Raw genomic sequence first — 12,723 nt, 5'->3', positions numbered from 1 at the left:
AATACATGTCAGTTTTTATTTTCCTCTAATACATTAATAACATGTGCAGAGAAAACATTATGAGGATAACCTCAAAAAAATCTCCATCTTTATCAAAAGGAAAGAGCTATAGCAAAACGAAGCTCATTTCCTAACTAAACTATGACACTACACCCACCATTATGATGTGCACTTTAAAACTATTCTTCTCTAACTACAATTATTCAGATATAGAGAAAAAAAAGTAATGTCATTTTCTTTGTATCTTAATCTACTAAATACTAAGTATTGCACTAGCATAGATATTATTTCACAAAGGCAAAAGGGTAAAGGAATGTGATATATACTCAAAATGGGGAAAATATTAGAACAGTGTCAGAATTCCACATACATACACCCCAGTCACTGTGAGTAAATGTGTTAAGTGGTATCATGCTTATCTTAAGAGGAAAAGGTTAGGCGTCAGATAAACCTAAAGGGCAACACTGCTTCTACTACTTATTAGGTGTGTAAACTTATGCAAATTACTTAATTAACCTAGTAAGTTTCCTTTTTCTCATATGTAAAATGTGAGTAATGATACCTGCTCTGAACAGGTATCACACACAAAACAGACCAAATGAAAAAAGGGAACACAAAGGCAAATCAGATTTAAACCTTGCCTAGAAAGTATTAAACTTCACTAGAAGTGATAAAACAAACAACTATAAAAACTAGAGTGATGAGAATCTGGAGGATAAACAGGTAAGCTACTGGCAAAGTTTAGAGAATCAGATTAAGAAAATATGTCCCCCGATCTATCTACTCAATTCCTCAAAGCTCGGAAAGTGACCTGTCACAATGATGGGCATATGGCCAAAAAGTATTAGATAAGTAACAAACAAATGCATGAATGATTTCTTTTGAAGATGAAACTCAAATTACGTTTATACCAACCTAAACTTTCTACAGAAGAAAAAAAAAAGCTTTCTAGTACTGAAAAATAAAGCATTCTTTGAATATGACCTGGTCAAACCCAGTTAAAAAGATACAGTTATTAATGACTAACCATCCTATGAGAGAACATCACAGGTTGAAATGCAGTTGATGAAGCGGAAAAAAAAAAAAACAGCAAGAAAAAGTAAAAATAACAAACTCAACGTTCAAAAGAGAACAAGAACTAAACCTATGCCCATCTGATTATCAGACCAAGTATCACAATTCTATTTTAGTCACTAACTAAAACATGAATTCAGTCAATCTTCTACAAATTTCTCTTGAATACCAACTACATGGACCAGGCAAAATGCTAAATGCTATTTATCCTTTTCTTTTTTTTTTAATAAATTTATTTATTTTTTATCTATTTTTATTTTATTTTTGGCTGCATTGGGTCCTCGTTGCTGCGTGCGGGCTTTCTCTAGTTGCGGCAAGCGGGGTCCACTCTTCGTTGCAGTGTGCAGGCTTCTCATCGCAGTGGCTTCTCTTGTTGCACAGCACGGGCTCTAGATGCGCGGGCTTCAGTAGTTGTGGCACGCGGGCTTCAGTAGTTGTGGCTCGCGGACTCTAGAGCACAGGCTCAGTGCTGTGGCGCACGGGCTTAGTCACTCCGCGGCATGTGGGATCTTCCCAGACCAGGGCTAGAACCCGTGTCCCCTGCATTGGCAGGCGGATTCTTAACCACTGCACCAAGGAAGCCCTATCCTTTTCTTTTTTAATCTTTTTTTTTTTTTTTTGGCCACACCACGTGGCTTGCAGGATCTTAGTTCCCCAACCAGGGATAGAACCCAGGCCCTCAGCAGTGAAAGCACAGAATCCTAACCACTGGACCACCAGGGAATTCCCTAAATGCTATTTATTCTTAAAAACAACAACTAACATTCATTGAGCACTTTCTATGATCTAGGTACTGTTCTAAGCAACCTATGTAGGTGTGTATGTTTGTGTATATACACACACTCATTTAATCCTCACAACAATGCTATGAATAGTACCACTAGGCAAGAGAAGTTGAATAACTTTCTCCTAATGATACACAACTAAAAAATAGCAGAGCTGGGATTCAAGCCCAGGCGGTCTACAGCCAGAGTCTGTTATTTTAACCTCCAAACGTTCTATACTACAGAATGGATAGACAATTATGGAAAAAAAACAAGTAAACAGAAAACCACCGTAAAATGACAGAATGCTATGATAGTGAGTATACAAGTATTCTAGAATACAGACAGATCTCAATGAATTAGGTGCCTGCTTCCAAGGAGAGTGAAACCTCATCCCAAGAAAATGTTAAAGAATGGTGAACTCTGGGAAGTGAGAAGGTAGGGGAACATGAAGAGTCTCTGACTTTTCATTTTACATCCCTCTAACACTGATTTAAATAAAAAAAAAATCAGGAACATGCATTGCTTTAAAACAAAAATAAAATCAATGAAAAATTAAAATTTAATTTTTTGAGGAATTCCCTGGTGGTCCAGTGTTTAGGACTTGGCGCTTTCACTGCCGTGGGCCCGGGTTCAATCCCTGGTCAGGGAACTAAGATCCCACAAGCTGCATGGTGCGGCAAAAAAGTAAAATAAAATTTAAATTTTTTTTAACTTAATTTTTAATTATAAAAAAATTTTTTTAACTCTCTCCTTTACGGAACCTTACCAGAATCCCTCATCCATCCAAGCTAAATTACCCACTTCTCAGTTTTACCTCTATTTTATACATTACTTCTGTTGCATTTATCACATTATAATTATCTGTTTAAACTTCTTTCTTCACTACTAGATTGTAAGCTCCTTGGGGAGAGCCTTAGCACCTAGTAACAGTGCTTTAGCACAGTAGAGAAACTCAAATGTTTGTTGAACTAAACTGAATTAGGGAAACCACCTATGGCAACCTGAATTATTTGGAAAGAAGGTCCAGGGCTATATAGATCACAGACGATATCAACCAGGAGGTCAATTTAGATATAAATTTTACATGTGAAAAGATGACCATTCATACTTATTATCAAAAGGAGCATGAAAATAAAGCCAGACCCACAGTTTAAGTCACATTCAGCAAGCCACATGAGCTCAGTCAAGTCTCAACCTCTCTGTGCCTCAATTTTCTCATTTGTAAAGTAGGGCAAATAATATTTACGTTATAAGGTTGTTTTGAAGATAAAATGAACAACATATGTGAGCATATAGTATATAATAGGCATTAAAAAGTAGTTTACCCTTTCCTTTTACAAATTGATAAGTTGAAGATAAGAACACAACTGAAGGGCCTCTTCGGAGCTAGAAGAATCAGGATTCAGTGGAAGTTTAATATGGGCTATATGCAAGGCAAAGTGCTCATCACTTTACATCCAATATCTGATTTAAATCTTCACAAAAACAGCGCTCACCCCAAAGGATTGTTATCTCTATTTCACGTATGAGAAAGAAGAGTAACCTGTAACTTGTTCAAAATCACAAAACTCTTAGGTTTTAGAACTGAGTCTCAAACCTAGGTTTGTAGCTTCAAAAACAATGCTCTTTGCTACTATACTGTATTACAATAAGTGAAGCATTTATATTAATATTTAGGATGACTTGTCAGAAGTCATCTTATAGGCAAGCATCTATTTTTATGGACCCTGAAAATATGTATTTCTCCTATGGTTACTTCTCTAGAACTTTTCAATAAGTAAGAATGCTTATTAAAAGTTTGAGCCCTATCCAAAGTAGTGAAGTCTTCCTGGAGTGAACTTATTCACTACCTGAAAAATAATGACACAGTTAGTGCTGTTCCCTTTGGTTTCTCTCCTAACCTACTTACATCCATTCCACGTAAAGCATTCCGTTATCGACCTCCTGCTTGGCCTTCAGCTTAGCTTGCTGATAAACTTCTGAAGTTTCCAGTTCACAGAGGCCCAGTTGTACAATATTAGGAAATGGCTGTCGTCCAAGAAGATGTCCATTTAAAGATAAAAACTCCTGGAAATTCTCACAGATTGTACCATCCTATGAACAAAATGAAATCTCTTAGAAATGTAACCAGAGCCAAGATCTGACATTTTTTTGTTTCTGTGATCTTGTCACTTTAAAGGCTTAAATATTCTCTATACGAGCTAAAATTAAATAGCCAACCATTAGGTAACAAATACATAGTGATCCTCTTCGGACTTTTAAACATAGGGTAAAAAAAAAAAAATCTCATTATCTAAGTGCTACCTTCTTAACACATTCTCTTTCCTAAAAAAAACACTGAACACTTTACTTCCCCAGCTTTCAAACCTCAATCCTATCCACAGCAGGAGAGGAAGCAAAATAATTAGAATAATCAAAGATTAAGTGAGGAAATTATCGCTCTTCACCTCTGCTATTTTGTTCATCCCCACTATTAAACCTAGAATTAAATGTCAAAATGAGACGTCCTTTAAGGACTTATTTTTCATAATAATATATACCTTTTCATCCAACATATGCCTGTATTCCACAAATTCATGAATCAGATGAGCAGGGCCTACAAGCTCCGTTTTTGCTTTAATCCAATCCAGGGAAAACATTAAAGCACACAGTTCCTTAAAAAAAAAAAAAAGATCAGGAGCACTGTTAAAGAGATCAACGAATTTTAAATCTACCATTATTATCCTAACACTACTGAGAGAAACTTAGCAGATACCTAGAATTTAAGGACAAAAAGGAACATATCACTAACAGTTCCAAAGAAACAAAAAATGGACCTCACACCTTAATTCAAAATAAATTTCAGATGGATTTTTCAGACTTAAATATAAAATAGAAACTTCAAAAAATACTAGAAGAGGGTTGCCCTGGTGGCGCAGTGGTTAAGAATCCACCTCCCAATGCAGGGGACACAGGTCCGAGCCCTGGTCCAGGAAGATCCTACAAGCCGCAGAACAACTAAGCCCATGCGTCACAACTACTGAGCCTGCGCTCTAGAGCCTGCGAGCCACAACTACTGAGCCCGCGTGCCACAACTACTGAAGCCCACGCGCCTAGAGCCTGTGCTCCCAACAAGAGAAGCCACCGCAATGAGAAGCCTGCACACCGCAACGAAGAGTGGCCCCCGCTCGCCGCAACTAGAGAAAGCCCTCATGCAGCAAGGAAGACCCAAGAAAAAGCAGCCAAAAATAAAATAAATAAATAAATTTAATTTAATTTTTAAAAAATACTAGAAGATACCGATATTTACTATTTTTGTAACCCTGGGGTGAAGAAAATTCTTATAAACATGACCCCAAAGCAAAATACCGAAAAGAAAAATAGTGGTGCATTTAACTACATAAAAACTCAAATGTTCAATATAGTAAAAAACAATATAAATAAAATCTAAGACAAAAAATAAACCAGGAAAAAAATTTATTTACAAATTATGATAGATGAAGGCTAATATTTTTATTAAAAATTCTAATAAAAGAGTAAGAAACAGATAAACACTCCAATACAAAAACAGGTAAAGGCAATCAATGGATGAGAGCCAATTCACAAAAAGTACAAATGGCCAAAAATCTCACCAGTAATCAAAGAGAAACAACAAAGATTTACTATTTTTTAACATCAGATTTCTAAAGACTAAAAGGAATGATAAAAATATTAGCTAGAAAAAAATATATATATTAGCTAGAATCAGAGGAAATGAACACCCTCATACACTGCTGGCAGTGATGTAAATCAGAGCACCCTTCTAGAGGACAGTTTGGCAATCTGTATTAAAATTCGAACTGTACACATCATTGACCCAGAATTACACTTATGTGCCCTAAAAAAATAAGTCAGACAAGTGTGCTTAAGCAATCTGACCATCCACCAACCAACTAACCAATCATAATGTACCCATACAATTAAATAGTATGCAGCTTTAAAAGTTGTCAATCTATTATATATAAATTGACATAGAAAGATAACCCTGAACTACAATTAAGTAGGAAAAACAAGATATAAGACTGTATTTCTATCATGATCCCATTCTGGTTTTAAAGAACAGGTGTGTGTATCTGAGCAGCAAAATGATCTGGAAAGCTACACATAAAAGCATTAGCGGGCTTCCCTGGTGGTGCAGTGGTTGAGAGTCTGCCTGCTAATGCAGGGGACACGGGTTCGAGCCCTGGTCTGGGAAGATCCCACATGCCACAGAGCAACTGGGCCCGTGAGCCACAATTACTGAGCCTGCGTGTCTGGAGCCTGTTCTCTGCAACAAGAGAGGCTGCGATAGTGTAAGGCCCGTGCACCACGATGAAGAGTGGCCCCCGCTTGCCACAAGTAGAGAAAGCCCTCGCACAGAAACAAAGACCCAACACAGACAAAAAAATAAATAAATAAAATTAAATTAAATTTAAAAAAAAAAAAAAAGCATTAGCAATGGTTGTGATCTTCATTTTCTTCACTTAGTTTTTTCCAATGAAAGTAAGCTATTATCTTTAAAAATCAGGAAAAAAAGTTTAAAAAAAATGAAAGGAACTGAATCCTGTCACACTATCATACATATCAAAAGTTTTTAAAAGATGCATTGACCCAATAATTCCACTTCAAGAAATTTCCAAAGGAAATAATACAGGTGTGAAGACAAACAAGAATTTCATTACAGCATCATAAGAGTAAAAAAAAAAAAAAAAATGAAAACAACCTAAGTGTTCAACAATTACAGTTCAGCTAAGTAAATCAGAGCACAGATATTTATTGGAATACTGTCACTCCAATGTAGATTATTAAACGTAAACTGTATGTAACCAAGAGATTAAAGTACCTAAGATTGAAAAATTATTCAAAGTATATATGGTTTTTTTTTTTAACATCTTTACTGGAGTATAATTGCTTTACAATGGTGTGTTATTTCTGCTTTATAACAAAGTGAATCAGCTATACATATGCATATATCCCCATATCTCTTCCCTCTTGCGTCTCCCTCCCTCCCAACTTCCCTATCCCACTCCTCTAGGTGGTCACAAAACACCGAGCTGATTTCCCTGTGTTATGCAGCTGCTTCCCACTAGCTATCTATTTTACATTTGGTAGTGTATATAAGTCCATGCCACTCTCTCACTTTGTCCCAGCTTACCCTTCCCCCTCCCCGTGTCCTCAAGTCCATTCTCTAGTAGGTCTGTGTCTTTATTCCCATCTTGTCCCTAGGTTCTTCATGACCATTTTTTAATTTTTTTTAGATTCCATATATATGTGTTAGTATACGGTATTTGTTTTTCTCTTTCTGACTTACTTCACTCTGTATGACAGACTCTAGGTCCATCCACCTCACTACAAATAACTCAATATCGTTTCTTTTTATGGCTGAGTAATATTCCATTGTATATATGTGCCACATCTTCTTTATCCACTCATCTGTCGATGGACACTTAGGTTGCTTCCATGTCCTGGCTATTGTAAATAGAGCTGCAATGAACATTGTGGTACATGACTCTTTTTGAATTATGGTTTTCTCAGGGTATATGCCCAGTAGTGGGATTGCTGGGTCGTATGGTAGTTCTATTTTTAGTTTTTTAAGGAACCTCCATACTGTTCTCCATAGTGGCGGTATCAATTTACATTCCCACCAGCAGTGCAAGAGGGTTCCCTTTTCTCAAAGTATATACAGTTTTCTAAAATGTTAACATTGTGAGTAGTTAATTGGTATTCATGGCTTCAAATATCATCTATGTGCTGATGATTCCCAAATTTTATCTTTAGTCCATAGTTTTCCCCAGAAATCCAGATTCATATATCCAACTATATGCTAAATATATCCAGTCAGATGTCTTAATGTGTACACCAGACTTAATATATTCCAAATGAGTTCCTAACCTTCCCTTCACCCCTGGTAAAATACTTGTTTGACCCACAGCTATCCCAATCTCAGTTCATGGCAACTCCAATCTTTGAACTGCACAAGCTTGGAGTCATCTTTGACTCTTCTCTTTTTCTTACAATGTACATCAAATCCATCAACAAATCATGATGACTCAATGCCAAATCATCACTTCCTTTCTCCTTGCACACTTTTTTCTTCTTCTGAGCACTTACTACCCCGCTAACATATGATAAATTTATTTGTCCCGTGTCAATCTCCCCCCAGAATGTAAGCTCAATGACAGCAGGAACTTTGTGCCTGTGGTATATCCTTCATAATGAAGAACACCACCAGTACACAACAGGCACTCCATAAATATTTGCTGAATGAATGAATATACTTTCCCACTCTCCATTTCCTCTCAGAACTTAAAAACAAATCCATATTGTCCACAAAGGATAGCTACTGGTATGAAGAGACTGAATTTTTAGGTGGTTCATTTACTGCAGTTACTAAGGTACCTGCAGGTAAAACACAGTAACAAAAACAAAATTACTTACACAGGTTCTAACCCTATTTTTACTAATAAAAGAAAATTCTCAACATAGGACAAACTAAAAGTGAGATAAAAGAAAATAGTTTTTTAAATGAGTAATCTTACTTTGTGCATTTTAGCACTAGCCATGTGATAGGCCAGAAAATTGTACCAATACATGCAGTCCTCCTGATCTGGTGAAAGACAACGTAGCCGGTAATGTCTCTGGAACTGAGTGATTAGTTTCTTGTGTAGATCCTGAAACCCAAATGAAACATTTCAGAGGACAGAAACAATTTCATAACCTAAGCATCACAGAAACTCCAGCTTCCAAAGCTATTTAAGAATGTACAGAGAATCTCCCCACAAGATACTTATTAACTACAAAAGAAAAAAACAGTAACTTTACAGTGGAGAAACCTTAACCAAGTAATCAATGTTAATATCACTGATAAGACGTGTCAACACCCTGACATGATGCACTGAGAAGGACACAACAGCACTTCTGTGGTGTTATTGCCAAAAATATATAACCTTACTCTAGTGAAGAGAAAACATCAGACAAACCCAAACTAAGGGACACTGTACAAAATAACTGGTGAGTACTCTTCAAAAGTGATCATGAAAGAAAGAAAATCAAGGAATTTTCCTAGATTTGAGGAAACTAAGGAAACATGATGATATTATGCAATATAGGATACAGAATTGGATCTGAACCACAAAAAAGGACATTAGTGGGAAAGCTGGCAAAATTCAAATAAAGTCTGTGTATTAGTTAACAGTATTGTTATCAATGTTAATTTTCTGGCTCTCATAACTGTATTATAGTTATGTAAGATGTTAACGTTGGGGGAAGCTAGATGAAAGTATATGCATAGAAACTGTATTATTTTGCAACTTTTCTATAAGTCTAAAATCATTTCAAAATTAAAAGTTAAAAAAAAAAAAAAAGAACGTACAGAGATGCAAGTACCTGAAGCTGGCTGTGATTCTTCTCTGTAAGGAAATCTACTTGAAGATCATGTAAATAATAAAGAAATGATTTTCCATTTCGATCACAGAACAAGAGAGACTTATTAACAAACTCCTGCAGTATGTCTTCAACTTCTTCAGTTTCCATATCCCAGAGGATACACAACACCTAGGAATCATTTTAAACATTTAATGTGCCACAATGTACAATGACCAGGATTGCACACAAGAGACTAACACACAAAAAAATCATGTGTTAGGGCTTCCCCGGTGGCACAGTGGTTACGAATCCGCCTGCCAGTGCAGGGGACACAGGTTCGAGCCCTGGTCCGGGAAGATCCCACATGCCACAGAGCAACTAAGCCTGTGCGCCACAACTACTGAGCCTGCGCTCTAGAGCCCACAAGTCACAACTACTGAGCCTGTGCGCCTAGAGCCCGTGCTCCACAACAAGAGAAGCCACCACAATGAGAAGCCCGCACACCGCAACAAAGCGTAGACCCCGCTCACCGCAACTAGACAAAGCCCGCGCAAAGCAACGAAGACCCAACACAGCCAAAAATAAATAAATAAAACAAATAATTTTTTTTAATTGTATTAAAAAAATCATGTATTAAAGCCCTGAATAATATCTCCATTTCATAAGAAGCTCAAATACTCATCAAGATAGAAAAGAAAAAGTTCTAAAGAAGTCAAATGCTTCTCCAGGTTCACTAGAACCACTGAGAACTAGGTAACTCATCTGAGTTCAACACCAAAGCCCATGATGGAAACTAAGAGCAGTGGGATTTCTACACCCTCCAGCCCACTACCTCAGGCACACAGGTTTTATCCTCCCAATATCCTCTGTAACAATATCCTCAGGACTAAACCAAAGGTTATATGCCACAATACCCAATGATAAGGATTGTTGGTCCTTCTATTACCTTCGTAGGCACCTTAACATCTTTCTGAAGGATGGAAAGATCTGTGTAATAATCTTTGATGTCTTCTCTGAGCATTTCAACACTTATAGACATGGCTTCATCCAAAGCCTCATAATCATAAGATGAAGATTTCCTTATCTTCTTAAATTGCTTATTCTGAAGTTGCCTGAGGTAGTACTCCCAGCGGTTGGGAAAATCTCGTAAAAGTGCACCAATTAAAGACACTACAAGAGGTGAACCTAAAAAATAAAAAAAGTCACTGTGTTATTACGGTATCATTTCCAAATTACCACTAAGTTAAGAATCAATTTATCCTCAAGAAAGAATTTCTGCTGCACGTTATCCAAAGCTTTAAAATATTTATAACTCTTGGATTCACTTCAGGTATTTATTCTAAAGAAGTCATTAGAAATAAGAAATATTTCATTTAAGGATATTCATTACAGCATTATTTAAAATAGTGAAAAATCTTAAACAATAACAGGGAAATGACTGAATAAATTAAAGTATATCACAATATTATGCCACTGGTAAATTTTTTTTAAAAGATATTTAATAACATGCGAAAATGCTCAAGATTTGCTATTAAAAAGGATAAGATTGAAAATTATATATACCATTATAATCTCAATATTTTTTTCAAGGTTTTGTATGTCCTAAAAGACTGGGAGAAATACTCTCATGATGCTAATAATTATCAGATTATGGATAATTTCTATTTTTTCTTTTTAAGTGTTTCAAAATGCACATGCATCACCTTCATAATGAATACAAATCAAGTATTCTTTTTCCTAAGGTTGAGATACTTTTTAAAAGTCAATTAACTCAAAAACAAGTTTGACGGAAGAAATAAAAACAAGAAACTATTTCCAAGCATTAACAATGATGGAAAAAATAATCTTAAGAGCTGATAGATTTGACTATATAAAATTTAAATTTCTGTGTCAAAAAAATACTACAAATGAAATTAAAAGGCAGACGAAACTAGAAGAAAAACAGTTGGAAAAAATATGACAAAAGGCTAATAGTTTCCATAGTTAGAGTGTCAAAAAAATCAATGGGGGCTTCCCTGGTGGCGCAGTGGTTGAGAATCTGCCTGCTAATGCAGGGCACACGGGTTCGAGCCCTGGTCTGGGAAGATCCCACATGCCACGGAGCAGCTGGGCCCGTGAGCCACAACGACTGAGCCTGCGCGTCTGGAGCCTGTGCCCCGCAACGGGAGGGGCCGCGATAGTGAAAGGCCCGCGCACCGCGATGAAGAGCGGTCCCCGCACCGCGATGAAGAGTGGCCCCCACTTGCCGCAACTGGAGAGAGCCCTCGCACGAACCGAAGACCCAGCACAGCCAAAAAAATAAAAAAAAATAAAAAAAAAAAAAAAAAATCAATGAAAAATACTTATATCACAAAAGTGACTCAAGGATAATTTCTTTTTTTTTCTTTTTTAATAAATTTATTTATTTATTTTTGGCTGCATTGGGTCTTCGTTGCTGTGCACAGGCTTTTCTCTAGTTGCATCGAGCAGGGGCTACTCTTCGTTGTGGTGTGCGGGCTTCTCATTGTGGTGGCTTCTCTTGTGGAGCACAGGCTCTAGGGGCACAGGCTTCAATAGTTGTGGCACACGGGCTCAGTAGTTGTGGCTCGCAGGCTACAGAGCGCAGGCTCAGTAGTTGTGGCGCGCGGGCTTAGTTGCTACGTGGCATGTGGAATCTTTCCACACCAGGGTTCGAACCCGTGTCCCCTGCATTGGCAGATGGATTCTTAACTACTGCGCCACCAGGGAATTCCAGGATAATTTCTTAAAAGGCAATATTCAATAAACAAGTAAAAAGTTTAACTTCACTATTTAAAAATGCAAATTAAGAAGACAGCACCAGTTTTTACTTATCAAATTAGAACATTATTTTTATAAAATCCCAACCAGGGAATTCCCTGGCAGTCCAGTGGTTAAGACTCCATGCTTTCATTGCGGTGGCCCAAATTCAATCCCTGGTTAGAGAACTAAGATCCCAAAAGCCACGCAGCACGGCCAAAAAATAAAAAATAAAAAAATAAAATCCCAACCAAAAAAATTTAAAACTGTGACTCTCACTATATTTTTTATTCTTTGACAAGAGAGGTCATGTCTTCATCTTACCCCTTTTGTAACATATTATGGGTGTTTGTTAAATATTATTTTAACTAAAGAATGAATACCAAAATATCACTATCCATGTAGGGTATCAGAGAAAAACCTAAAATACTAAATATTCTAGTAAAGTTTTTGGATGTTCATGTGTTAAATTGTTATGTTCATTAGCTTAACTTACAAAAGGGTAAATTAATATCTTAACCCCCTCATACACAAAATAAATAACTATACCTTTACATTCTTTTATAATACTGTGAGCTTGTTCTGGCAAATCTGCTTTCTTCATATTAACAAAAAGGGATAAAATTTCAAGTCCTTTTTCTTTTCGTAAACCACTCTCCACAGGGACTTCATATTTAGGACCTGTGAAATCACAAGACATAGTAAGCAATTTGGTATGCCACATATTTAAATGTAACTGAATTATTATAAAAAGCAAATTAAT

The 12,723-nt window shown here is 36.6% G+C and overlaps 1 protein-coding gene across 5 annotated transcripts in view; it reads right to left on the bottom strand.

Annotated features, from left to right (window-relative positions):
- APAF1 (apoptotic peptidase activating factor 1) overlaps positions 1-12,723 on the bottom strand; it is a 92,855-nt gene that overhangs the window by 55,165 nt on the left and 24,967 nt on the right. For all 5 annotated transcript variants that reach the window (XM_036865664.1, XM_036865662.1, XM_036865661.1 and 2 more), the window contains exons 7-12: positions 12,510-12,641; positions 10,150-10,388; positions 9,225-9,392; positions 8,378-8,509; positions 4,382-4,495; positions 3,751-3,935 (exon numbers count right to left, since the gene is read on the bottom strand). In XM_036865664.1, coding sequence (XP_036721559.1) covers positions 3,751-3,935; positions 4,382-4,495; positions 8,378-8,509; positions 9,225-9,392; positions 10,150-10,388; positions 12,510-12,641 — 970 coding nt within the window. The remainder of the gene's footprint in view (positions 1-3,750; positions 3,936-4,381; positions 4,496-8,377; positions 8,510-9,224; positions 9,393-10,149; positions 10,389-12,509; positions 12,642-12,723) is intronic.

Source organism: Balaenoptera musculus, chromosome 10 (assembly GCF_009873245.2).
Source record: "Balaenoptera musculus isolate JJ_BM4_2016_0621 chromosome 10, mBalMus1.pri.v3, whole genome shotgun sequence".
In the NCBI taxonomy this organism is placed as follows: Eukaryota; Metazoa; Chordata; class Mammalia; order Artiodactyla; family Balaenopteridae; genus Balaenoptera; species Balaenoptera musculus.
Note: the sequence above shows the minus strand (reverse complement) of the source record. Positions and strands in the feature narration are given on the sequence as shown.